The sequence below is a fragment of the Salvia splendens genome, chromosome 5, assembly GCF_004379255.2.
Source record: "Salvia splendens isolate huo1 chromosome 5, SspV2, whole genome shotgun sequence".
In the NCBI taxonomy this organism is placed as follows: Eukaryota; Viridiplantae; Streptophyta; class Magnoliopsida; order Lamiales; family Lamiaceae; genus Salvia; species Salvia splendens.
In genome coordinates, this window is record NC_056036.1 from 11623412 (window position 1) to 11651061 (window position 27650).

Below are 27650 nucleotides of genomic sequence, written 5' to 3' on the forward strand. Positions count from 1 at the left end.
TTATCTATTTTTCACTTTTCTTTTCTTTACTAATTTCTTGTTAAAATTTGTGTTCGTTTACAAATGAGATATTTTTTTTCCTACTTTACTTATTTTTTTTCTTTATTAATTTCGTAGTCGTGTCTTTCCACAAATGAGACAAATTTTGTTAGAATGAGTGAATAGTATTAGGAAAAAAAGAGAATATTAGTGAATCGGAGCCATCACATAAATTGTGTCGCATAGAGTGGTGAGGAAGGAGAAATGTTTCCTGCGTGAAGTGGGAGAGAGAGAGAGAGAGAGAGAGAGAGAGAGAGAGAGAGAGAGGTCACACAAATATATGTATAGAGAGTGACTTCTGCTACTGCAGCAGCGACAAGCAAAATTGGCAATTTTATGACTGAAAAAGGGCCAGCAGCGCCGCCGGCTGGAATGGCGGTCACGGATAATCAAATCGCACAGGCGCTGGACTCTCTCATCCGCGACACCAACTCCTTCAACACCTTAAGCGGCGTCGTCGAGCAGCTTGAATCCAAACTCGGCGTCAATTTGTTTCACAAAATCGACTTCATTCGCACCCAGATTCACCGCATGCTCCAGTCTCACCCTCTCAATTTCATGCCCCACTATCACCACCAGCATCAAAACCCTAATTTCCCTCCCCCTCCCCCTCCCGCTCCCGCCGCGCATTTAACGCCGAATTTCGCTGTTTATCAACCCTCTCAGGGTTACACCTTCCGCCCCCCTCCGCCGCTGCCATCTCCGTCCTCGGCGGCGATAAACGCCCCCACCACTGCCACTGCAGATGTCCCTGCTAAAGAGAGGTGCGTTTCCAAAATTCTGCGAAGATGGTTGTTTGGTTGGTGTGGAAATTTGGGCTGCCTTTCGGAAAAGTTTTCTTCATTTCCTCACCAACCAAAGAGATCATTGTTTTCTCCTTTTATTTCATCTCTATCTTAGAGTGTGTGCTTCGTCTCTCTTTTGCTGAACGCTTTAGAATCTATAATTATTCTTTTTTGTTTTTTTTTGTGTGGATATTCTCTTGCATGTAGAATCAGCATCAATTTAGCACATAAAATCAATTTTTCTTTGTAATCCGAGACAGTCAAGCATTTAGTGGGGTTCACTGTTTACTGAACTGGACTGAACTGAAGGCATGGTCATTTTTTCTGAATCTCTGTTTGTGTTGCGGCTATACATTTTCCCATCTGATATTTTGGTCGAAATTCTTCTTTTGGGTTATCATGGAAATAAGCTTCCCAAATTGAGAAGCTTATTTTTTAAATTCTTAATTGGAGATGAATAAGACTTATGCGTCCACCTACGGGAGGAAGATAGGCGTCATGGCCAGTTCGGCACCCTCGTCCTTTTGCACCGGCGTTTCTCTGCACAAACATCATTATCCTTCACCCGGATCTTGAGGACCACCCTCCCTCCGGCATTTCGCAGCTATTTTGGCCGTCAAAACCTCGACGTGTTGCTGCAAATCCATCGCTAAGAGGAAACAATTCGCCTGCAAATCGTTCGCTGCTTCAATAAAAGGAAACAGTTCGCCTGCAAATCCACCTAAGAGACCATAACCCTTATGTGTCTCCAATTAATGTGACGCGTTAGGGTTTATTCGTTTCTTAAAAATCCTGACTTTTATAAATAGCTTCCCAATTTGGAAAGCTAATTTCCATATGTCGCGCAAAGAAGAATTTTGCCGTTATTTTGTTGATGCTGGATAAATGCTACTAAATCATAATTATTATACTACCTCCGTCCACCAATAAACGTCTCATTTTGTCATTTTCGTATGTCCACCAATAATTGTCCCATATGCTTTTTTACTACTTTTGGTAATGGACTCACATTCAACTAACTCTTTCTATTCATTTTCCTCTACATTTCTTAAAAACCCGTGCCCGATCAAACATGACCTTATATTAGTGGACGGAGGGAGTAGTGTTTGACTATTTGATACTAAAACATAGGCATAGCCACACAGGAACAAAAATATCCGCAAATATAATATTTTCCATGAAAGGAATCCATCGATGCTATCATTAATGAAAAAACTTGGGGATGATTATATAGTAGACGTTCATCATCTGATTGAATGTCACTAGTATTTTCAATCATACCCTTAAGCTTGGAAGTAGAGGTTGTAACTTATAGGTTTAAATTGCGAATGCTCCACTAACAACTCTCATCATTTGGCTTAACACTCTCCATATTCTTCCACTTTGATGCAGTGCGTCGACAGGGAAAAAAAGAAGAGGTGGCCCAGGTGGTCTGAACAAACTATGCAATGTTTCTCCACTGCTTCAAGCCATTGTAGGCCAGCCATCCTTGCCGAGAACTGAGGTATACGAACCTGTGTTCTTGTTGCTAATATCTTCCAAAAATATACTCCTCCTGAAACAAGAATTCTGTGCAGATTGTGAAACAGTTGTGGGTTTACATCAGGAAACATAATCTTCAAGACCCAAACAATAAAAGGAAGATAATTTGCAACGATGAGCTCCGCTTGGTATTTGAGACTGACTGTACTGACATGTTCAAGATGAATAAACTGCTAGCTAAACATATAACTGCGATTGAGCCTACAAGTATGGATATCTGATTGTGAATATGCCTCCTGTGTTCTTTCTGATAGTTTCTGTTCCAGCTATAGTAAATTTGTAAAACGCATCTCATTCTTGCAGAACATATAGCCAAAGATGCTAAAAAACAGAAGGCTGATGTGGGATCAGGAACTGATGATCCAGTTCCAATTGTGGTAATATCTGAAGCACTTGCCAGGTTCTTTGGAACTGAGGAGAGGGAGATGTCACAAGCTGAAGTGTTGAGGCAAATCTGGGAGTATATAAAGGCTCACCAACTTGAGGTTTGTCACTGACTTAATGGTTATATTTCTCTCCTCGATTACAAAGAGCCATTTCTCCCCCTCATAAGAAACTTAGCCTTTAATGTACATTGAGTAGATTTTGGCTCGTGCTTGCATCTTGGGAGGGAGCAAATTAAATTAAACATCTAACTCTATTCAAATTTATCCGTGTCTTGGCATTTCCCTCGCTTCAGAGTGAATGCTGTTTGAAATGAGTTTTAGATGGAGAAATCCAATGTGATATGTCAGCTGGAACAAGAAGTAATCTTCTGGTACTCTGGTGGTTTTCTATTTGTTCTGTGATTATTTTAATCAGATCCTCCTAGTTAATTGCAGAATCTTGCTATATTGAATTGAAGTCCCTTGCATCCGTAGTCCCTTGCATCGGTTATAGCTCTGGTGGTTTTCTATTTGTTCTGTGATTATTTTAATCAGATCCTCCTAGTTAATTGCAGAATCTTGCTATATTGAATTGAAGTCCCTTGCATCCGTAGTCCCTTGCATCGGTTATAGCTCTTCTTCCCATTTATTTTTCCTTTTTGTTATTCCGTTCACAGAAAATGTTCTCCTTTTTACCACCTGAAGTGCCTTTCTCTGTTTTGCTGCTCTAGGATCCCTTGAACTCAACGGCAATCTTGTGTGATGAAAAATTACATGAGCTTCTGGGCTGTGAAAGCTTCTCAGCATTGGAGGTACCAGAGATGTTGGCACAACAGCACTGTTCAAGAAATCATGACAAAGAGATCTGACTGGTATGTCTACCATTGTTACTATAAAAATTATACTCCATACTCCATAATTTTTATATCATTAAAGATATCGGAACAGAACTTTCTGCTATCTTTTTGGAATTGTAATCAAATGCCTCTTTTAATGTGTCCTTAACATTCCATGTTTACACGTTATGCACGAATTTTCTACAGTCTTTCCTTTCCATCTTCTGAATTCTCATTTGTTCCTCTACTTTTTCTTGTGCACTTCGATTATATGACCACACTTCTAGTCCAGCTTTTCTCATCATATCTAAACTAGCTGACTACAAAAAAGGAGTCTTCTTTCTAAACTTTCCCTTTTTCTTTTTTGCTTCCCGGTTTAAGCCACGCCTACTTTCGTTTTCCAGATATTTTGTGCTATTCCCCCCTCCCCCATATTTACAAAGTTGCAGTTGCGCTACTAAAATGATTCAAATATGAATGTTACAAGCTCTTAAAGTTGATGCCTGATGATCCCATTATGTCTTCTTGTAGATTGCAGATAGATGATGTTAATCCTAACATACTACTGTATTCTGGCGCTACTACTCCGAATGCGGTTCTTCCTGTAAAGAAGGTTGTATGGGTTGTGTTTTTCGATTCGGTTAGGCTTATGATTGTGGAGCGACGTTGGTAAATAATGAATACAATTTCAACTCATCTGGTCACCATATATGGTGGAGTTCCATGTCTTTGCACATTTTATAAACATATATTGTGATATGGATATGGATATGGATATGGATATGGTAGGTCAAGCACTGAACCTTCCAAGCGTGAAGAGAGGTGTCTAGGTTTCATTCTTTATCATCCTCCTTTTACTAACTTCCAAATCTACGGTGCTACATGTGCTTCTCAGAAAAAGGAATGTTATGTTATGATAATTCTCTTAAATTCGCTGGATTCATTTTATATGATTAGGGTATAAAAGCATATAATTATAAAGGGAAATGTTTTTAAGCGTAATAAAATATGTACGATTTTATTTATTCATTACGGTTGGGATTTTGTAAAATAATTTTGTTTTATCAACTGTGAACAAAATATAATTTTAATATATAAAAGCTTAGTTCCATTTTTAAAAACCATAGTAATGAAACAATTGCATTCATTCTAAGTGTAGCATAAGCATGGAGAATGGATTATTTTGTACATATGAAAATTATTTTGATTGAAGTCATTCATTAATAACGAATACGATAGCTTTCTTGTTAAATGGGCATCTTATTTGCTATATCGATTTTTAATAGTGGAATTGTGAGAAATGGTGTGATGAGATGACTTTTTTTCTTGTTAAATGGGCATCTTACTCCTCCTATTTACAAATTCGGAATATATATATTTCGGAAATGCGTATTCTAACGGAACTAGTGTTATACTACACTACAAATGTGTAATTGGAACATGCTTTTAAGAAACGCGTAACAAAAAACGTGCATTTACAAAATGTATATAGTCATACACTACTACTACTACTACATATTTAAGGGAAGTTGCAAGGTGTCGATACTACAAGTATTTGTTTGCTTCCGATAGTCATTTTAAATTTTGATTTGATTCGGATTGAATATTCAGTTTTTGATTATTTTGTTCATCTATGTTGTTCTCCATTATACGGGACGGGTGCCAAATGCAATGCGCATAGTATAATCTCTTTTGTCTCTTATTAGTTATTAAGGAGTATCCCATTTAAAACTAGCATGAATTTTTAAATAAGATGAAGAAATGTGGGCAAAATAATTAGTAAAGTTACTAATTTAACAATTGTATAATGAAAATCAGTTAATAAAATCTGTAATCTGTACCTATTGATATAAAAATAAATCAGACAAGATATACTGATATACTAAAATAGGAGTAATAAAATAGAATCTTAATGACCTGACGGATGGGGGTAATATTTGTGCAAATCCTCCACTACAAATGGTAGGTAGAGATTGGCAATGTCGCCACTTTTTCATTATTAGAATCATAATGGAGAAAGTGCTGTAACGCGCAGAAATAAAAGATGCTCCTCCGCAATTTCTCTTCTTCTTTTTTTTTTAAAAAAAATAGAAAATTTGAAACTTAGATGATTTAATTAAATCTCAATTTCCGGTTATCAATATGATTATTAAGTAATCACAGAAATTAATGAACTAAATAGAATACAGGTCGAATCTAAGCAAAAAGACAAGGCTGCAGAGCGTGCAAGCTAAAATAAGCAAAATTCAAGAAACTCATAAGTATCTCTCTACTCTACACTTCCGTCACTCGTAATCAATCGAAGACAGTACAAACTACAAAGTGAGAGAAAAATTGTTATTTTCTGACCTTCACTTTTTCCAAGAGAGCTCCTGAAATAGAGAAGCAGCTCATTTGAGCTACAGATGCCGCCGACAATGTGGATGCTTAGCCTTTTGTGTTTCCAGTTCCTCCTCTTCTGCTCGCTTGGATCTGCTGACTTCCCCACTAAATGGCAGACGCTTAGCGGTAAAAAACACTTCTTTTTCTTGCCTTCACTTTTGCTTCTTGTCTTTCTCTTTTTGTTAATTTAACTTAAAAGTTTCTGATTTTTACTATTTTAAAATGTTGTATACAAATAGAAATATCGTAGTATTGGTTTGCTGTCAGTTGATTCTTCTGAACATGCTTTTTTTGGGGAGATGTTGATATAGCTTATGTATGTTTCTATTTTCTGAAAATGGAGTTTTGTCATTTAATTACTATGAAATGCTATTTTTGTCGATTAGAAATGTCTACAATACACACTTTTATGCTTCCCTTTTGGGCGTAGGAGAATTGTCAAATGAAGGAAATGTGGTGCTAATATAGTAAAATTAGACTTTTATGCTTCCGATTTTTTTGCCCCCCTTGGGAAAAAGAGCATTTTGAAACTGAAGTTGTAGGGATCTTAAATTTTTGCTAATTCTAAAGATTTTTTATGAAGTTATATTTGTAAGTTGATTTCTGGTTTTCCACAATTTTGTTGAGTTTTTTTTTGTATCATACTATTATTATATCTACATGTTCATTCAGAAATGTTGAATGAGTTGCTACTGCAGGGAAGGCGCCTTTGGTTGTAGCAAGAGGTGGATTTTCCGGAATATTTCCGGACTCTAGTTTGAATGCATATTTTGCGGCAGTGCAGACTGGGTTGCAAGATTTGGTTCTGTGGTGTGATGTTCAACTCACAAAGGATGGAATTGGGATTTGCTTTCCAGATGTCAGGCTCGAAAATGCTTCCGACATTGATCTTGTGTATCCAAAGAGACGTAACACCTATGTTCTCAACGGTGTCTCCACTCCAGGATGGTTCTCTCTTGATTTCAACCTTAAGGATCTTGAACGCATCAATAGTGAGTTAGATCATCTCTTATCTGAACTAATGCTGTACATTTTCCATCTGTTTCAATTTTGATGTGGATTTTGCATCCAGAACTGCATCTTGCCCTATTAGTTGCCATCTGAATACCTTACTTACCAATTTCATCCATAAAAAAGGAAGTTTTTTATGGATAAACCCGAAAAAATGTTGAAACTTTAATATTTTAACCACACATCTTAGTTGGAGACCCTAAATTTAGAGCCAACCCAAAGGGGTCCACTTAATCTTTGACATCAAAGATGTTGGTTGGTTCTCATCGTATGCCCTTTCTATGCATCACTTATTGGTAAAATATGATATCCTGATGCCATTGTGCGATCATTATAAAGTTTGGTTATGGCCTTCAAAACTGTGGCTACTGACTCGTTTTCTACTTGAATCAGTGAAACAAAGGATATATTCCCGGGCTCCCAATTTTGACAGTTCTCCAAATCAAATTCTTACTATTGAAGACATGGTTACACAGATACGACCACCTGGATTGTGGTTAAGTGTACCAGTAAGAACACATTCTTGTTGAATTTCCGAAGCTATTATTATTTTGTTATTCCTGATGAGCCATTTTGTCGTTCTTATCATTTTGCAGCATGATGCATTCTTTAGCCAGCATAATCAGAGTATGCGGAGCTTCATTATTTCTGTATCTAAAAGGACCATTGTTAGTTATATTTCATCACCAGAGGTGGGCTTCTTGAAGAGTGTTGCATCGAGATTCAGAAGAGGCCCGACTAAGCTTGTGTTCCTGTTACTGGGTCCTGATGAAGTTGAGCCTACAACGAACCAAACATATGGCGTACTTTTGGCAAATCTTACATTTATTAAAACTTTTGCTGCAGGAATTGTTATTCCGAAATCCTACATATTGCCAGTAGACAACAGCTTGTATTTACAGGATTCCACTACTATTGTTCTTGATGCTCATGCTGCGGGTCTACAAGTTTTTGCGTCTAATTTTGCAAATGATGCTATTTTACCTTATAACTACAGCTACGATCCTGTGTCCGAGTATCTCTCATTCATCGACAATTCCAAATTTTCTGTTGATGGCGTGCTCTCTGACTTTCCGATTACTGCATCAGCAAGTGTAGGTAAGTAGGCTCTTTAGTAACTCCTAGGAAAATGTACATTAAGCTTTTTATTCTATTTTTCCCATTTCAGTATGTCATAACCGGCATCTGGCTAAATATATTCATGCTGACGACTCTTCTATTTGCTTGCAGATTGCTATGCCCACATGAGCAAAAATGACAATGTGAAAGGTAAGCAACAATTTATGTGCAAACATAGTTGGAAAATTTTCTTTTTAGTTTCACCTGTTTGGACTATGATGTTTCAAAGTTTGAGTTGTATAATCTATTTTTATCTCATAATGCAGCAAATGTTTTGGTTATCTCAAACGAGGGGGCGAGTGGAGACTTTCCTGGTTGTACTGATAGGGCATATCAGAAAGCTGTATCGGATGGTGTAGATATACTCGATTGCCCCGTTCAAATCACAAATGATGGAATACTGTTTTGCTTGGGATCCATCAACCTCAGGGATAGAACAACTGCGGCTCAATCAGATTACATTGGCAGGGCAACAGATAATCCAGACCTTAGCATAGAAAAGGGAATTTTCGCCTATAATCTGACATGGAGTGAAATTCAGAGCTTGCGGCGTAAGTTACTTCCTCATTTTCTTTGAGATTTCAAGTTGATGCTTACAGAATGCATATAACATAACATTTTCGCAAGGTGGAGCTAACGCTTAACCACGAGACATCTCCCTCCTAAGTCCTAAAAGTTGATTAAACCTTTTATTTCCTTCATATCATCTTCTTCCTTGAGTAACAGCGTTTCCGTTGCATATTGATTATTTGACTGTTCAAGATGTAGGGAATTCGCTTTAACGTGCTATTTTTGAATCATTGCAGCTGCTATCTCCAATCCATATTCAAGATTCTCAATGTTTCGAAATCCAAAAGCCAAAAATGATGGGAAATTAATGCAGTTGTCTGATTTTCTGGCATTTGCAAATACATCCTCTGTCAGTGGCGTCATAATCAGCATTGAGGTGTGTTATGTCATATTATTCATGTCACACTATGTCAAATACATGACATATATACATATACGCAAAAAGAGTGGGCGGTTCAAATAAAATCTTTCTCGTTTTGTTAACTTTGAACCAAGCATTGTGGTGAATTGCAACTAGCAAGTGATGAACTAGTCCATCATCATGTATGTAAAATGTGTTTCCATAAGGTGGTTTATGTTTCTTGTTCTTGCCTTGCAGAACGCTGCATATCTGGCTGAGAAACAAGGTTTAGGTGTGACCGACGTGGTTTTGGATACTCTAAGCAAGGCGGGTTTTAATAATCATACAGGCAAGAAGGTGATGATAAGATCCAGTGACAGTGCCGTGCTGTCTAAGTTTAAGAGTCGCAGTAAATACGAGCTTGTTTACCTGGTTGATGAGGATGTGCGTGATATCTTGAACTCAACGATTCTAGAGATAAAGAAGTTTGCGAGCTCTGTGGTCGTCTCCAAGAAATCTGTCTTTCCCACTGATGATGCCTTTGTCACTCACGACACAATCGTCGTTCCAAAGCTTCAAGCCTACAATCTCTCCGTCTACGTGCAGTTTTTCCTGAATGAGTTCGTGTCTCAACCATGGGACTTCTTCTCCGATCCATATGTGGAGATTAACTCGCATGTCTCTTATTACGGGATCAACGGTGTCATAACGGACTTCCCTGCCACCGCTGCAAAATACAAAAGTGAGTCATCTTCTACATTCTTATAAATGTAGTCTCTATTGTGCTTACTCTCTCAACTAGGAAACATTATTTAAAATCACTCTAATGGAAACGACTCAAGTAACTTGAGATGAAGAAAGTAGTATTACACCATATTTCAACTCTTCCAAATAGTTGGTTATAGGTCATGAACAATTGAACAAGGGAGTAAAATTTTAGAAAGTAGGCCAATAGTTTGGGTTATTTTGAGTAAATTTTCCCACTCAAATGTTGGTCTACAGGAAATCGGTGTTTGGCGTATAAAAACATGCCATTGTACATGTCTCCGGTGATGCCCGGCAGTCTTATTGCGATCATGGCAAAGCAAGATTTGCCTCCGGCAGAGGCTCCAAACCCCGTACTTACAGCTGACAGTGTGGTCGAACCTCCTCTACCTCTGACTAGGCTCCCGATCACAAGTGCTGGCGATGGTTCGACTGCGCCAGGTCCGGTTCCACCAAAAGGGGGGCAGCCTACGCTTGCGGTAAGCACCATGCTCTGTGCCATTGCTCTTCTTCTTGCAGCTTCTGTGTTGTGCTAATGTAGATAGTTATAAATATTTTTCCAACCATTTCTTAATGTTTATATTATTTGTGTAACACTGCTGACAATACGAGTTTAGATTTTAATATTTTGAGATGGAGGGATTATTTTCTTGTGGTTATTTTGGAGGGATTCTTGTTTTATGTTTCAATTTGATCATTCCCCCTGCCTGTGTCAAAGCCACAATTCTTGCAATCTATATACCCCTCCTCATACATTTACAATAATAAAAATAAAAATAATAATTATTATATATTTTTTTATTTTTTAATAAGAAATGCATGACATTATAAATACTATGGCATTTAGGCCACACCTTTTGGGTGTTGACCATGATGTTGGAAAGTGGGTCACATCCTTCTATACCCAGGACCAGTGTTTTCGTAGCATGTCGTAATCACGCAGTGGGTGTTCCTCTCTGACTGCTCGTGTTGTACTTCTCAGTAACTCATTCCAAAGCATCCTTAACATTTTGTTGTTGCTGAGGATAGGGTCTTCTGATACATCGATGTAGATGCGTGTGAAATGTAACAATTGATTCCTATGGGGTCTACCCTTGCCCCACCCCGACTTGTCATCGTCTTCATATCGCGCACTCATTTATAAGAAGTGTCATTCGACCTTGCCAATGGATAATGGAGTGCCATGTTGAAAGAGGAGAGGCGAAAATCGGGAAATGGGAAGAAGGAGAGAGAAGCACTGATCGTCGCCTCGACGTAAGGCGGCGATCATTGCCTACGTGGGTAGTATGACAACGTTCTTATGTGATGATTGGTCTTGGGTTGATTGATTTGGCAAGATAATAAAATATGTAACTGGGCTAAGCTAGTGGCCCATCTACCCACATAATAAAATTATGTTATGAATCGACTAGAAGTTACGTAACATAAAATAAACATGAACAAGGAAGGTCGTATAACGCAGAAGAAATGAGTTCATTGACCTAGCCATCTTCGTTGACTTTAAACAAAATAAAATATGACAAAGTTGGAGGAGTTGATCAATATGCTTAGTTAAATACTCTACCATCTTCCCAAACAAAAATTCTCAAATACCTCTACCTTGGTGCCGTGCAATATTCGAGCACAGTGTTAGTGCGCTTCACGTCAAGTCTACGTGATAGTACATTTATAAATAAATATTCTATCCTACCATCATAAGTGGAGTACTATATTTTTTCTACTACTAAATTTTAAAAAAAATGATATTTAAAAAGCTAAGAGCATCCCAAGGAGCGAAGGCGTATAAAAGGCATATCATCTATTCTTCCAAAAAGTAACAAACTTCAAAGAAAAGAAGTATATAGAAAGTTAGATAATTTTCTAAAATAAAAAAAAATAGTGCAAAAACATTCCAAAATTTAAAAATATATAATATTCCCCTTTTTCAATATCTTTCACTAAGAGAATGATTTTTCATAAGAAGAAGACAAATATAATAGTTGTAAGATTTTAGCTTTTCATTAATGGAGAAGTAAAGATACCTCTTTAAAATGAAAAAAAAGGTATAATATCTTCTTAAATACATTTTCCTTAGAGAATGATTTTTCATAAAAAAAGGCAAATATGATAATTATAACACTTTACCTCTCCATTTACCTCTCCCATTGGAAATGCTCTAAGACTATATTTATCGGTTATGGAAGTCGACCTCCATGTCATTTCATTAATCTAAAAAAAAATCAAGTGGGAATCTCTCTCTCACTTCAACCTAGATCTCATTCACGGCAGCCACTAACCTCTTGGTCTTCATCACTTTTTCTTTTATTAATCAATAAAATTGTGTCATTTAAAAATATTATAAAGATCATACCAAAATCATAACTTTTCATCCTCTATAAATAGAGATCACAATTGCTATAGTTTTGCACACAAGAAAAGTCTCTCTTTTCTCCTTATATAACAATCTTTTTTATTTGATATAATTTTTTTTTAATTTATTATGCTATAATAAAATATTTAATATTATTATAAAAAATGTACTTTGTATAAAAATAAATATATAATGGTGTGGTTGAAGGGTCATTGATAAATCATCAAAAAAGGTATAGTTTGGATGAATATTGAAAATGTGGAAGATGTTGTAAAGGAGATAGAAATTAATTCAATATTGAAAAAGTGGTTAGTTGGGTTGGGCTGATTGGTTGCTGATAAACATGGTCTAAAGGCATCCGCAACAATGCCTGATCGGGAGGGCTGGCCCGTCTAGGTGGGACGGGTCACTGTTGCATGTGGTTCATCCCAGAGGGCGGCCTGCTGCGGAGGCCACGCCCGATCTAGCAGTCCGACACACCTGAGCCACGTGGCGCGATCTGGAGCTTGGCGTGACTGCTCTCCCCCCTCCCAGCAAGTTGGCGTCGATTATGACCGTTCGAATTTTTTTTTGAGTGAACTACACAAATGGTATCTGATCTTTCACTTTCGCACATAAATGGTACATGATCTTTATTTTATATCGTTTTTGGTACCCCGTGACAAAAATAACCCTAGGTACCAAACATGTGATTTTTTTATGGAGGATATTTTTGGAAATTTCAATTAAATAGGAGTACCAAAGATGTGATTTTTTTTCCGTTCTTATTTCTTTTTTTCTTTTTTAGTTTCTTCTTCTTTCTTTTTTCTTCATTTTCTTCTTTCTTTTTTTTTCATTTTCTTCTTTCTTTTTAGTATTTTATCTTCTTTTCTTCTTTCTTTTTTTCTCCTTTGTTTATGTTTCCTTTTTTCTTTTCTCTTCTTTCTTTTTAGTGTTTTATACATACATCTAATTGCATTCGTAATATAAATCAAGAACAAAACACCTAATTAAATTAATTATTTAAAGTAATTAAATATTATTTATTAAATTATTTTATACTCATTTTAGGGTTGAAACACCTAACTAAAAATATTCAACTCTTTATAAATAAATCACAATTTTAAATTTTTATTAAGACTATATCGATTAGTTATTAATTTAATTTATATAATAATAATAATAATAATAATAATAATAATTGTTAATATTATATAATATTATATGATTCATAATTTAAATAATTATACTATAATTATTTATTAATTAGTACTAGTTTTTATATTATAAAAATAATATTATTATAATAATTAAATATAACTATAGATATAATTATATTTAAGTATATTTGAATGATATTAAAAAATAAATTAATTATTAATTTATAACATTAAAATAATAATATTAATATTGATTAATAATAATATTATAAAGAGTGAGGAGAATGAAAGAAGATATTATAATATCACTTTTGGTACTAGTTTTGTTTATGCCCAAAATATCCTTTATGACACAAACAGAAAAATGCATTTGTTTAGAGGGCATTTTGGGGTGAAAATCTTATCAGGTACTAAATATGTGATTAATAGGTACCAAAAGCGATACAAAATAAAGATCAGTTACTATTTATGTGCGAAAGTGAAAGATCATGTATCATTTATGTAGTTCACTCTTTTTTTTTTAATTCGGCGAAAATAAAAAAAAAATCCCACTACCTCAAATGTTACCATTATCACCGTTTTTCTTCCATTAAATTTTTTTATCATCCGATTCATCCTCAAATCATCTATAAATATCTCATTCATAAAAAAAACATCACACCAAACTCTCAACATTTTCATTCTCTATCTAATTTTCTCTCCACGTTTTCATTAACAATTGTGCAAATATGTCTGACCAACAACCACCATCCAACTCGAGCTGGAGCATGAGCCAATGGAGCATGCTGACGCCAGATTATCCGACATCGGGTACTCAAGGATCTGCAACACCCAACATATCCGGATCGAGGCCTGTTGTCTACAGTCCTTATCTGATAGACATGTAGCACACTGACACTCCATTTGGGTGAACGGAGAACCCGATGCTGAACTACAACTCGACTGAGTCTTTGTCCCAACTTCAAAACGGCAACACTGAAGTGGATAACATTGCAGTGTTCGTGGATGAACAAATTTCAAAAAATAAAAATAATAATGCTGATTTTAATGTATAAAATAGAAATATGGACTACTACAACTAGTGTAATCTTTGCATAGAAAATATTAGCCCCTCCGTTCTATAATAGATAATACACTTGGGGAATAACACTTGATTTTAGGAGATATTGTTTTCTGTTTTAAGTATAGAGAGAAAATAATATATTTATATTAATATAAGATAAAAACATTTTCTAAAATTGAAATGTGATAGTTTTGTGGTATAAACTAAAACAAAAGTGACATCTATTATGGGACGGGATGGAGTATTACTCTTAGAATGTCCACAATAGAGGCAGAACAGTCACGCCACAGCCACAAAAACTTGTCCGCCTAGTCAGCACAGCCACAAAAACTTGTCCGGCCTAATAACAGCCACGTCACAGTCACAAATCACATTATTTTTCAATTGTTGGTATATTTTAATTGGACTAGAATAAAATTAATTAGACAAAAATAATTAAGAAAATAATTATTCAAAAATAATTAAAAAAATAAAAAAATCGGACGCCACTGCTGTGGTGGCCGGTGGCGCGCATTAGGCCACTGCTGCTGTGCGCCGAAAACCGCCGCCACCGCCCGTCCTCGTCGCATTCTCGGCGCTCTCTCCCCTGCCGCGCCGCCACATTGTGGTCACTCTTATTAATCATATATCATGAGTTCCAATTTGGTGACTGACAACATGCAAAAGGTTGACCAATTGGGTATCATGTCAGAGTTCGTATGCAGTCTGAACACATGTCAAACATGCATATGTAAAGTGTTCAAAATCGGACGCAAATCATGGCACATTCCCATTTTTGTATTTATACTCTTCAATGGGAATTGGGAAGCAATGCCGTATGTATATCACATTTTTGGACTTAACAATGTCGTTTTTCGGTTTATACTTTTGACTGGGAAGTAATGCCATTTATTTTACTAGTGGAGTTGCTACATAGTACATAGTGCTTCCTTTGTTAATGACATAGTAGTATACTACTCCCTCCGTCTCGCTACAAGTGAGGCGCTTCAAATCGGACGTTGTTTTACAAAAATAATAATAAATAGTTAGAGTAGAGATAAAGTAAAGTAAAGTAAATAAGATAATAATGTATGTACGATTCTCTACTATATTATTCTCTCTCTTACTTTACTTTCTCTCAACTTTAACTATTTATTATCGTCTTCGCAAAACAACGGCCAGAAAGTAACGCCTCACTTGTAGTGGTACAGAGGGAGTACTTAATAATGTGAAATTTTAGAAGACATTGTTTTGTGTTATATAAAAAAAACAAGTTTTTCAATAAAAAAATAAAATAATAGTAAAATATATTATGAGATAAATAAAAAAGAAAATAATGACATTTATTATGAAACAGAATAATATAATAGCATTACATTTTCATTAACATTTTTCGATGAAATGGTATTATCTATCTATAAATAAATGGAGTATTATTGGTGCCAGCTGACAATCTTCTAATGAAAAATATTGACGCCACTGTTAATTGCTGAAATCATTTCTAATTTGTATAATGTCAAAGTGATTAAATGTGCTGGATACAACATACATTCACATGTATATATTTTAATAAATTTATGTCAAGCTACCTAATAATAATGTGAGCTCCTCTACATCCAAATCAGGCACAATTATTCTTTTGAATTTCGTTTATTCTAATTTATTTTCATTTTTCTTTCTTCATAAGCGTTTGATACTACTCCATCCCTCCAAAGAAAACAAGTATGAATCTTTCCTTTTAGTTTGTCTCTCTCTAATTTTGGAAATATTTAACACTGTTAATAATATGGATATTACTCTTTACCAGTATTCCCGCCGTCACTTGTTAATAGAAGCATCTAATTTCGGCACATAGTTTAAGAATAGTGTGTTAAATGGATGGTAAATAAAGTAAGAGAAAATAAAGTAAGAGAGACGAAGAAAGAATAAAGTAAAAGATACAATTATTTTTTTGCCAAAAATAAAAATGACTCAATTAACTTGAAATTTTCCAAAATATAAAAATGACTCTATTAACATGGAACGGGGGAAGTACTATTTTCACTATATTTTCTTACTTTACTGATTGTGTATTAAATTTCATATCCAACCTAGTTACATGCTTTGTGGGACAAAAAGAGTATTTTTTCCAATTCTACCGTGTCTTTAAAAAATGACATTTAAGTCTCCAATTTTTTTATTCAAAAAATATTTGTGAAGTGAATGAGATTATTGGTGCATGAAAATAAACAAACATCACTACAAGATAACCAAAATAGTTGGTTATTAGACTTCAAAATATAACAAATATGTTAATTATCGATATAATTAACTAAATGATAAAAATTATAAATTGCAAATATCATACCTACATCATATGCTTAGTTTAACAGATGAATGTGATTTGTCGTGTGAATTAGTCATAAAATCTTGCCAAATAGAAGTGGTCGATCACTCCTATTTGGAAAAAAACAAGCACTACATAATTAATTAAGTCACACCGTCATTTGATTATTAAAAAAGACCCGAAATATCCAAACTGCAATAACCGGGTCGGGTCCATCGCCTACTTTTGCGGGACCCGCGGGAAACGTTGATCGGCTTTTTGCGCGTTGGGCTTCAGCGTCACATACGGCTTCCAATGATATCTCGCCACGTAGGAAACTGCCTGGAGAGAGCTGACCCATGTTGTAGTTGCCAGCTAGATGTCGTGTATATGAGCCGGCTTTGGCGGCTCACTATCAGCTCAAGCCGCTGACTATCTAAGTAGCATTAATAAATATTTTACTACAGTACAATTTTTTAAAGTGTAGTGTGTGTACCCTAAACTACGAAATTACCTACTATCGTGCAATTGGCAATGTCCGGTTAATGTTTTTCAATATTGAAATTAGGTAATTACAGTAGTATTTAATTTTATTTAAGACCCTTTCAAATGTCTCTACTCTTATTCAAGACCCTTTCAACTTAATAGTACTCCTACTTATTCAAGGGGACACTTTCAAATAAATAGACTAATTTTTAAATTCTGTAATAAGATCTTTTAAAATTTTTACCCTAACCTAAATCCAAAGAACTAAACCAGTTGAGATTATTTAATCCTCTATCAAAATCGGGTCAAAATCATGAATACTTAAGCAATCAACTATTATTATTATTTTGGGATTGTTGTTAACTTATTATGAATATTTGCTCAAACCATACATGTGCTATCAATTGCATGAACATGTTATTTAATTTCAACTTATATTAGACGCTGAATTTCGAGATCTTATTAATGTTATGCTTGGCATGCGAAGTGACTTTATTATGATTATTTATTGGATACTGATAATGATGATCTTACCAATGATATTTATTGTAAGATAAACATGAACTAAATCATTTAAGAGTTAATTAGATAAACTTCCCTCGTATTCCATAGATGAAGCATCTTTTTTTGCCTCCTATTAATGTATAGGAATATATTAATTATAAAAATTAAAATTATAAATTTAGTTATTTAAATGACTTCAAACGAAATAAGATAGTTAAAATTAAAATATACTATATTGTAGTACTAAACTTTAATAATATGAAAATAATAAAGAATGTAAACAATAGTGAAAGATAGAAGAAAGATGATTTTTGTCAATTAAATTTATATTTTTAATTTTTATAATTAATATTCCACCATTTTTGTCTGTCCCATAAAAATATGAACATTTCCATTTATGGAAAGTTATCTCAATTTGTTACGCATATACATCAAGTTATTTAAACTTATACCACCATTAAAACACTAATAATAATAGGGTCTCACTATTCACTAACACTACTTTTAACTACTCTTCTCATCTTCTCTTTTACTTTACCAATTTTGTCTTAATTCCCGTGGCATATCATATACCCATATTTTATGGGATGAAGGAAGTTTATTTAAGAATTTCATAGTATTTTTTATTTTAATTTTTTGCTTTCTATAATTTTTAGAGAAATATAAAAATATGAGTTGATATAAAGTGACCGAAAGAAGCGAAGTAAGAGCATCCACAGTGGGGCGCCCTAAAGCCCGCCCTATGCACCTCCACGTCAGCATTTTATCCTCCCATCCTTCCACCTACAGTGGGGCGCCCTAAGCATTTTCTTTTATTTGAATATTTAAATAACTACAAAAATTGGGAAAAACCTTCATTTCATTTATAAAATTAATCATCTTAATAACCCGAAGAAGCAAATTCTCGTTTCACCGAATTCTACTTTTTAATCATAATTTTATTTATTCATTTTCCCAATCATAGTAATTAAATATAACCTTATTGCGAATAAATTCGTGTAAATCTAAAACTATTTAGTGGCCTACTTTAACGAAGCTAACAAATAATTAGTAAGGCACTAAGCATTTTTAATAATTAGTTTTCAAAATATCTCAATTAGCGTTTGTAGTCCAATGGTTAGGATAATTGCCTTCCAAGCAATAGACCCGGGTTCGACTCCCGGCAAACGCATTTTTTAAGGAAAATGAGTTGCATCGTCCGCTCCATCGTCCGCGTCGCCCACAGTGGGCGGACGATAGGTCGTCCGCGCACTAAGTGTCGGGCACGGATGACGCATCGTCCGCGGAGCCACAGTGGCGGACGATAGCGCGCTCGATGTATCAAAATGATCGTCCTCGGGCGCGCCACCGGGCTCCATTGTGGGTGCCCGTACGATGGCACGCCCTACGCCCAAGCCCTAAGCTTCGGGCGCAGAAGAAGCGCAGACAATAGGCCATCGTCCGCGCCATCGGGAACCATTGTACGCTCCACTGACGATGGCACGCGTTTTTTTTATTTTTTTCCGAATTTTGTCTATTTAAACCTCGTTTCTCATTCACTTGTTCATACGAACATCTCGCCTCTCTCATTTCTCTCATCTCTCACATACCAAAATGAACCACGACGACGACACTAGTTCCTCGGAGGAAGATAGTCCGACCTCGGATGCCTTAGATGCAAACATTGAAGAGGCCATGGCGGAATGCTTAGTCGAAATGCAGTGCGAGGAGGCAGCGGCGGCGGAGCAGATCCGCAGGCCTATTCAACGTCGGACGATTGTCCGACGCGACCACGCGGCAGCTCACCAACGTCTAGTTGCAGACTATTTTGCCGAGCAACCACGGTGGTGCCCGACTGTTTTCCACCGCCGATTTAGAATGCCGCATTACCTTTTTCTCAGCATTGTCCAGACGTTGGAGTCTCGTGATGAATACATAACGTATCGGGAAGATGACGTCGGCAGACCCGGACTTACACCGTTGCAAAAGTGCACAGCTGTACTCAGTCAGTTGGCCTACGACACCACGACGGACATTTTCGACGAGTACCTCCACGTCGAGGAGACAACAGACCGGGAGTGCCTGAAGAGATTCTGTAGGGGAGTTGTGGAGGCCTACGACGACACATATTTGCGCAAGCCGACTGCTATTGATTGTCAGGGCCTGATGAAGATGCACGAGACAGCGCACGACTTTCCTGGGATGCTAGGGAGCATTGACTGTATACACTGGGAGTGAAAGAATTGTCCGACGGCGTGGAGAGGCCAATTCACTAGTGGATACAAGGGCAGCCACCCGACGATGATCCTCGAAGCCGTCGCTGACCATCGGCTCTGGATCTGGCATGCTTACTTCGGCGTAGCCGGGTCGAACAACGACATTAACGTCCTCAACTCATCCACCCTCTTCACCGAGCAATGCAATGACAACGGCCCGGCCATCGAGTTCATTGCCAACAGGCGTCAATACCACATGGGGTACTACTTGGCCGATGGCATATACCTACGGTGGCCTTTTTCTGAAGACGATCAGTTGCCCAATGGGTGAGAAGAGGGTTTTATTTGCGCAAAAGCAGGAGGCGGCGCGGAAGGATGTCGAGCGGGCATTTGGTGTGCTCCAAACACGGTGGGCAATAGTGAAATGGCCGGCTCGTCTCTGGTTCAAGGAAGTCATCGCCGATGTCATGTATGCGTGCATAATCATGCACAACATGATAGTCGAGCATGAAGGTGGGAGCATCACCGACTGAAACTATGATGAAGGTGCATCTAGCTCCTCCAGCACGGCGACCGCGCCCCCCGCTAGAGGATTACCGATGGGCTTCAATGAGGTTCTATCTAGACAGGCCTCAATGCCCAACCAACAAGACCATGCTCAGCTCATGAACGACATGATTGAAGAAGTGTAGGCCCGTAACCGCCGTCGCTGAGTTTGCGTATTTTTTGAATTCGTATTGTAATGTATTAATTTTTATAAATGAAATGAAGTTTTTTCTCAATTTTTGTAGTTATTTAAATATTCAAATAAAAAAATGCTTATGGCGTCCCACTGCAGGTGAAAGGGTAGGAGGATAAAAATGATGACGTGGCGGTGCATAGAGCGCCCCTAATAACACCCCATTGCTAATGGCCTTTGACAGTGATAAAGACACGATGATGCCGGGTTATTGGGCCCCTCGGCCATTTTAACTTTACCTATATTACATATGTATACAAATGTACATAAATATATAGTAAAGAGTGTCTAGCTTAGCTGGTTTCCGGATCCGTCTATCCTATGAAATATCTTGATTTCGAAACTCTTCAGGTACGCATATTTATTGTATATTTTTATCACTTTTTATAATTCTCTTTTATGTTTAATTTGCCTTTATGTTAGAATATTATATTCATTCAAATTCATTTCAAAAAATTTAAATCATACTTATATCTAAGAATAAAACATTATTCGTTTACTTAAATATGCAAAATAATTATATAGTATCATTGCTTTCTTTCATTTTTAAATTTTAATCTATACATATCTATGAATAAAAAATATTTTTATACCCCATACATTTGTAAATACTATATTACTAGCATCGTTAATTTTCATTTCTAGGTTTTGTTGATTTTCTCTCGACTAGTAATTCCATGTAATAAATTTCACACACTATTTACATCTTTACAATTTATAAAAATAAAGTAATTCACATGGAATTTATCTCCACATGTGTTTATAGTTTGATAGTTTCTATTGTCCATAATTTAATTATTTTCACTTTCCATCTGTTCCTCTCAGATCCCATAAAAAAAACTAAACAATTATTAATCAGAAACTTGCAACCCCCAATAAAAAGAATTATTGGCTCCTCTACTCATTTGAAGTACCCAAACTATATGAAAATAATATAACCGAGAAATAGAGAAAATATCATACTCCCTCAGTCCCCAAAGAATATGAACTTTAGAGTGTCTACTATAAGGCGGACATCCCAATAGCTCCACCCCAGTTTTTGTCCACAGCCTCAAAAATTTGTTTCTGCCACTATGGTGGACACTTCCAATAGCCAACAAATTTTATAATCAATTTTCATTTTAAAATGTTTTTAGTTTCAATCAGGTATAATTAAAATCATCGCAATGTAAATAATTAGAAACGAGGTAATTGGGACCGAATATTCGTTGTATTGAAAATTGTAAAATTATATAACGAATATTTAAAATAAAATACAAATAAAAACTCTGCCGCCGTCTACTCGGTGTCGGAGTCAGCTTCCTCGTCTTCTTCTTCTTCTTCTTCTCCTCCTCCTCCTTCTCCTCCCTCGCTGCTGCCGGCCGCGGTTCCCCCAGGAGCATCATCAGCCAACCCTAGACGACGCTCAATCCGAGTGATGAGCTTCTGGTATATATTCTTGATGTACGGGTCATCGGTGGCTAGGTATTTGCTGCAGACGTCCTGCAGTTGTTGCATCAACCGCACATCGAGGTTCTCCCTCAAGACCTCGTAGGGACTAGGAACCATGGGCTGTGGGATTGGGGCGGGCTACGGGATGCGCGATCCAAACGCTGCCGACGATAGGCGGGAGGCACTTCGAGCCCCTCTGGCACTGCGGATAGAGGCCTGTTGTCCCGGGGGCCGTCCTCACCGAGTGTGTGTAGGGGCGGGCTCTTCAACTTGCTCGTCGTTCTGCTCGGCCAGGGAGCTCTAGTGACCTCTTGAGCGCAGATTGCCTTGAATTTCGGACAATCCGCGAGGACTAGATACTCCTCCCACATTGTGAACTTTGGCCAACCCTCCGTGTTGTATTGGCCCATCGACAGGGCCTTCACGTCTGTTGCGCTTCGGCCACTCTCAGCGTGGAGAAGGTTGTTCTGGTATATGCACGCGAACCGCTTGGTAGCCGGCAGAATCCTAGAACACTTTTTGCGGATCTGTTCTGGGTCGCGCTCTCAGGCGCCGGCAGGTTTGAACTCGTCGTATGCCATCAGGACGCGCCGCCAAAAGCTCCCCTCGGTCTGATCGGTGCCCACTATGGGGTCCGATGTGATGGCATCCCACGCCCTCGCCACGGCAATGGACTCTGCTTTGGTGTAGAGCTTGCCTTGTTTGGAGTCCTCACCACCGCCACTGCCGACGCCGCTGCTCGAGCCACCGCCACCGCCCCCGGCACTGCTTCGGGTCGGAACGAGCGTTTCCACCCGGGCTGCAGGCGTATCCGGGACGCCGGAACTGAGCAGCCCCATCATGGTATCCAGTGCGTCTTGATCTGCTTCGGTGTAAGGAGATTGGCTGGATAGGAAAGAGGACTTCGGACGCGGCTGGTTAAGCGCGTCGAGGTTGGGTCTGTAATCTCCAAACGCCAAGTGACTCAGATTCCGTTGAAATGGTGGGGGAGTTGGAGAAGACCTCCACGACTGAGATGGAGGAAGGTTTGGACTCGATGCCCACGGCGGTGGAGATTGACTCCAGATCCACGGCTGGGACGGAGACACGCCTTATCCTAACGGCCGAGAATGATAGCCACCATATCCCGACGGCTGAGAAGGATAGCCGCCGTATCCCGACGGCTGTGAAGGATTGCCGTCATAGCCCAATTCCTGCGAGCCGGGTGATTCGTCGTCTCCACCGTGCATTTTTAGAGAGTGGAAGTGTAGATAGTTAATGAAGGGAGAGTGTGTGAAAATGGTGAAAAAATGGGTGGTGGAGGAGTGGTATTTATAGAGGTAATTTAAAAAAACAAATTTCGAGGACCGCCGGTGCGCCTATCGTCGGCGCGTCCTCGCCCCGGATTCGCCGAATGACCGTCCGCCCCGGGGCAGACGTCGCCTACACTATAATCCGCCCCGGGATCGCCCCCGCCGGGGCTATAGGCGCGGCGGTCCCATAGTGGATACCCTTAGGTTCGGCACGGGTTTTAATGTATTATTCGTAAAGTAAGAGAGAGATAGATGAAGAATTTTTTTTTAAGTATTGTTAGTAGAGAATGAGTCCCACCTCATTAGAGATAAGAGAGTTTCCAAAATTGAACGTTCATACTCTTTGGGGACGGACGAAAAAGGAAATAGTGCATACTCTTTAGGGACGGAGGGAGTATTACAAGATACTCTAATTTTATGAAAGCCCAAAAATGTCTTTGTACCCAAAAATTTTTCAATTTATGTTATTTTATTTCTTTAAAGTATTTAATTTTTTTAAATTCTTAATTTTTGGAACTTTAGGTCAAACCTCAGTCAAAAATATTCACATGTTCTTCACTCATTTTCTAATTTTTAAAGATATATAGTTAATATTATTTTTATTTTATAAAATATTAGTGTTCGTAGCTCAATTAATTGTAATGTGCAGTAAATTAAAATTTAATACTATATAATATATTAATACTAAATGAGTTAATAGTTTTGATTTTAAGACATTCATAATTCTAATTTTAATTCTTTACTCTCTAAAATAATTTTAAATTTAGAATTACTCTATGTTACACATGCTTCTTTCGTGATTAGTATTTTTATCTCTTGGAGTTTAGTTGGGAGAAAGTGGTTTCACAGTCAACGATATAAAGATTCAAGGCAACAAAGTTATAGTACTGCGAAATTAATTAAGATAGTTCATTTCTTGTAATGGTAAAAGGAATTTTATTGTCTATATGTGGCTTCATGCCCTCCTCTTGAGCAATACTTCAAGAAGCACTGAGAAAGTTATTTTTACTCTTTATATTTATGGTAGTATTGTTAAGATTGCAATAAGTGTGAATGATGTGGTTTTATGGCAAAACTTTATTCAACTTTCGGAAGTGGTGATAGGGCATCATTAACGCTTGGGGCCGGGCCGCAAAAAGCGAGTCCCGGCCCGGGCGTTGCGTTGGATGAGTGGAAGTTTCGGCCTGGGCCGGTCCCGGGGTCCGGCCCGGCCTAGGGTTAATTGCTTTGGGACAGGCCGCAAACCCCCAAAAAAATTATTTTTCTTTTTTTCTATTTTTTTACTTATTTTTACTCATTTCTTCAATATTCTTTCACCAATTTCTCCATTTCTATCCTCTAAATTATTTCAATATTTTTTCTAGGATTTGTAATTTTTTTTTCTAGGATTAGGAATTTTCTTTTTTTGACTGAACAATGTATTTTCCCGGCTTGAATTGTTCAACGCACTGGAGGATCCAGGTGGGGTCGGGCGGGGTCGGCCGACCCCACCACTGGCCAGCTAAGGCAAGGGGGAGTCCATTAGTTCCGGCCTTTGAAGTCGCCGCCGACCCCACGGTGCACCGGAGTGGGAAAAAGTGCAGTCATGATTCTTGGTGGTCATATCAGTGTGAGATAAGAAATTCATATACAAAGAGGAGTTGTTTGAATAATGGAGACGAAGAATTTAAAATTTTGAGTTGCAGAGAGTGAAAATGGAGTTACAGGTGAGAAGAGGGAAGGAGATGAAAAAGAAAAATACTCATTGTGAGACCCAACTTTTAGTTTGTTATTATCTCTTTTGTTAAATACGTACTGTAGAATTCAAAATTAATAAAATTGTTGTAATATCTCAAATAATTCACTCAATAATTAAACTTTTTATAAGTAATAATTAACTGTGATTGGCTACTAGTATCATATTAATACCTATAAATCATAGTAATTATTATTTTTTTCATACATGGATTGATAATTATTTATGTACATATCTATCTTATTTATTAAAAGGATTTCATAATATTAAAAGGTTGTGTTTCATAAAATTTTAATTCATTACGAGAGGCTTCATATTATTTTTGTCTAGTTAAACAATTGTCAAATGTCAATTTTTAATGTTGATATATTTGTTCATCTTATTATTCTTCCTTCAAAACAGACTTCTTATCGAGTTTATGATTTTACATTAACAATGAAGTAAAAATAGGATACAATATTATTTACGGCAAGTTGCGATTTTTAAGACATGTAGTTCGCTAAACATGAAAAGAATAGTTTAGATGTTGATAATATTTGCAGATTTGATTACTTTAGTACTCCCTCGTTCCATAATAATAGAGTCATTTTATCATTTTGGTACGTTCCATAGTAATAAAGTCATTTCCCTTTTTAGTAAAAGTCAACACATTTTTCCGTACCTACTTTACTCTCTCTTACCTTTTTAATTTTCCTCTTTATTCCCCATCTACTTAACTCACCTAATACAATTTTTCTTAATCTTCGTGCCTAAAAGAAATGTCTCCATTACTATGGAACGGAAGAAGTAGGATTTATGAAGACGACATCAGAGCAGGAAGCAATGAAAAGGACGCCATCAGTGTCGAAGGATAACAAAAATATTCTTTACTATATTCGACCCCACGAATTTCATTTTCTAGATCCGCCATTGGTTCAACGTATTGCATTTACGAGTAAAATATGTTGAAGTTGTGAATAATGTCATTTATTAGTTGCGGCACGGGTTGGGGCCTGCAGGGTTAGAGCAGTTGTGGTCTGTGACTCAAATTTAGGGGAATGATGACGTGGAGGAGACTTGAGGCCTGATTCCGGGCCAGGATTAATGATGCTCAAGTTAAGTTACCTTTTTCAAATATGACCATTGTGCATTAATGTGAATTATGAAACTTATCCCCTACAAAATCTTATAAATGTGAGCAAATCCAATTGAGAGTGGCAACGACTGAATGTCTGAATGCATCTTTTTCTTTTTAGTTCAAAAATTAAAAGTTTATTCCCCCTACTATTGACATAGTTGCAATAATTAAAAGTCATTTCCCCCTATTATTCATATAGTTGCATAATCCAAAACCCATTCTGTTTCATATTATATCCTAACTCTATCATTTTATCATTTTCCTTAATTTTTTTTCTGGCCACAACTCTTAAGTACGTTTCTTCGTACCTTGCTTGTACAATAACTTAAATTTATTTTTCAATTTAATTAACATTCACGTTGTAAAATTAAAGCAAATAACACTATAAATAATAAAAGTATTTTATTAAATTCATAAAAATTATACTCGCATTTTTGGTTGGACACGGATTTAATGAACAATTGGTAAAATAATAAATAGATGGAAAGAATAAAAGTAATTAAAGTATTGTTAGTGAAGAATGTGTCACACCTAAATAGAGAGAAAAGAATTTTTAAAAGTAAAAAGTGCATACTCCTGTGCGATTGACTAAAAAGGAAAGAGTGCATATTCTTATGGGACAAATGGAGTATTAATTTAAATTTTAAAAAAATACAATTTCTTAACCTACCCTCTCTCCTACGCAATGCGCTCTCCAATCGGTGTCAGAACCCTCTCGAGCCCGATCTCTCATCTCACAGCAATCCTGTCCCTCTCCCCTTACAATGGCGGGTGTAGCAGATGGATGCATGTGATGCGAGACGACCACATGCACTATGGTAATGCGCGGCAGAGTAAGTCAACGGTGGTGTGAATTTCATCTGTATTGACGAGATTATTACAAATATTGGGGGATATATTAGGATATTTTTACGTAATTTATTCAAATATTAATGATAGATTTTAATATTTTACCCATATTATTTTTGTATTTGTTAATTTATTTATTTTTTTATATGTTTATTTATTTATTTTAAAAAGCCTAATTACCCTAATCTACTATGGTCCCTTCCTTCTTCTTGAAGATCCATTTGCAAGTCACAATCTTTCTCCCCTTAGGCCGTTTGACTAGCTCCCATGTCAGATTCTTCCATAGTGATTCCATCTCTTCTTCCATTGCAGTGATCCATTTAGCACGCTCACTGCTCGAAACAGCTTCCTTATAGGTGGATGGTTCTTCAGTAGATGGTTCATCTTCCAGCTCACTGGCAACTTGTAGTGCATATGCCATCATGTCCTCAAAGCCGTACTTCAACGGAGGCTTCACACCTGTCCTCCTAGCTCTGTCAATAGCAATGTTTCTCTGACGAGCTTCTAGATGAACATCAGAACTAGTAGTATCAATAGTAGCTTCAGCAGTAGTGTGTTGATCTTCTCCACCTTGGAGTTGTGATTCACTCTCATCGTGAGTGACTTGCAGCTCCACCTGTTTATCAACACCTTCCAAATCTTCTGCAGCAATAGACTTCACAGTAGAGTTAAACATAGAATTTTCATCAAACACCACATTCCGACTGAGAAT

At 37.0% G+C, this 27650-nt stretch overlaps 2 protein-coding genes and 1 non-coding gene across 5 annotated transcripts; all 3 read left to right on the forward strand.

Annotated features, from left to right (window-relative positions):
- Nucleotides 1–219: 219 nt before the first annotated feature.
- LOC121802962 (formin-like protein 18) lies at nt 220–4369 on the forward strand. Of its 3 annotated transcripts, none has more exons than XR_006050881.1 (6): nt 220–803; nt 2217–2328; nt 2402–2573; nt 2670–2851; nt 3188–3357; nt 3463–3592. XR_006050881.1 is itself a non-coding variant. In XM_042202659.1 (6 exons), exons 1-5 carry the CDS (start codon nt 376–378, stop codon nt 3598–3600), a joined length of 1032 nt encoding a protein of 343 aa, XP_042058593.1. In that variant the 5' UTR covers nt 222–375; the 3' UTR covers nt 3601–3603; nt 4099–4369. The 3 variants fall into 3 exon arrangements, 2 of the variants coding, with proteins under 2 accessions (XP_042058594.1, XP_042058593.1); XM_042202659.1 differs by lacking the exon at nt 3188–3357 and adding an exon at nt 4099–4369 and having other exon boundaries at nt 222–803; nt 3463–3603; XM_042202660.1 differs by lacking the exon at nt 3463–3592 and having other exon boundaries at nt 3188–3456.
- A 1387-nt stretch (nt 4370–5756) lies between these two features.
- LOC121801885 (glycerophosphodiester phosphodiesterase GDPDL4-like) lies at nt 5757–10413 on the forward strand. The gene is made up of 9 exons (XM_042201338.1): nt 5757–6075; nt 6648–6941; nt 7354–7469; nt 7557–8058; nt 8191–8229; nt 8346–8630; nt 8886–9025; nt 9248–9731; nt 9992–10413. Exons 1-9 carry the CDS (start codon nt 5973–5975, stop codon nt 10288–10290), a joined length of 2262 nt encoding a protein of 753 aa, XP_042057272.1. The 5' UTR covers nt 5757–5972; the 3' UTR covers nt 10291–10413.
- Nucleotides 10414–18679: 8266 nt separating this feature from the next.
- On the forward strand, nt 18680–18751 carry TRNAG-UCC. The gene has a single exon. It is a non-coding gene; the product is annotated as a tRNA-Gly (tRNA).
- The last annotated feature ends 8899 nt before the right edge of the window (nt 18752–27650 follow it).

Excerpts from the sequence above, each read along its gene's own strand:
- LOC121802962 (XM_042202659.1), top strand. The coding sequence starts at position 376 with ATGACTGAAAAAGGGCCAGCAGCGCCGCCGGCTGGAATGGCGGTCACG. Across the intron at positions 804-2,216 it reads GATGTCCCTGCTAAAGAGAG|TGCGTCGACAGGGAAAAAAA; the intron begins GTGCGTTTCCAA and ends ACTTTGATGCAG. Across the intron at positions 2,329-2,401 it reads CATCCTTGCCGAGAACTGAG|ATTGTGAAACAGTTGTGGGT; the intron begins GTATACGAACCT and ends AATTCTGTGCAG.
- LOC121801885 (XM_042201338.1), top strand. The coding sequence starts at position 5,973 with ATGCCGCCGACAATGTGGATGCTTAGCCTTTTGTGTTTCCAGTTCCTC. Across the intron at positions 7,470-7,556 it reads GATTGTGGTTAAGTGTACCA|CATGATGCATTCTTTAGCCA; the intron begins GTAAGAACACAT and ends ATCATTTTGCAG. Across the intron at positions 9,026-9,247 it reads GCGTCATAATCAGCATTGAG|AACGCTGCATATCTGGCTGA; the intron begins GTGTGTTATGTC and ends CTTGCCTTGCAG.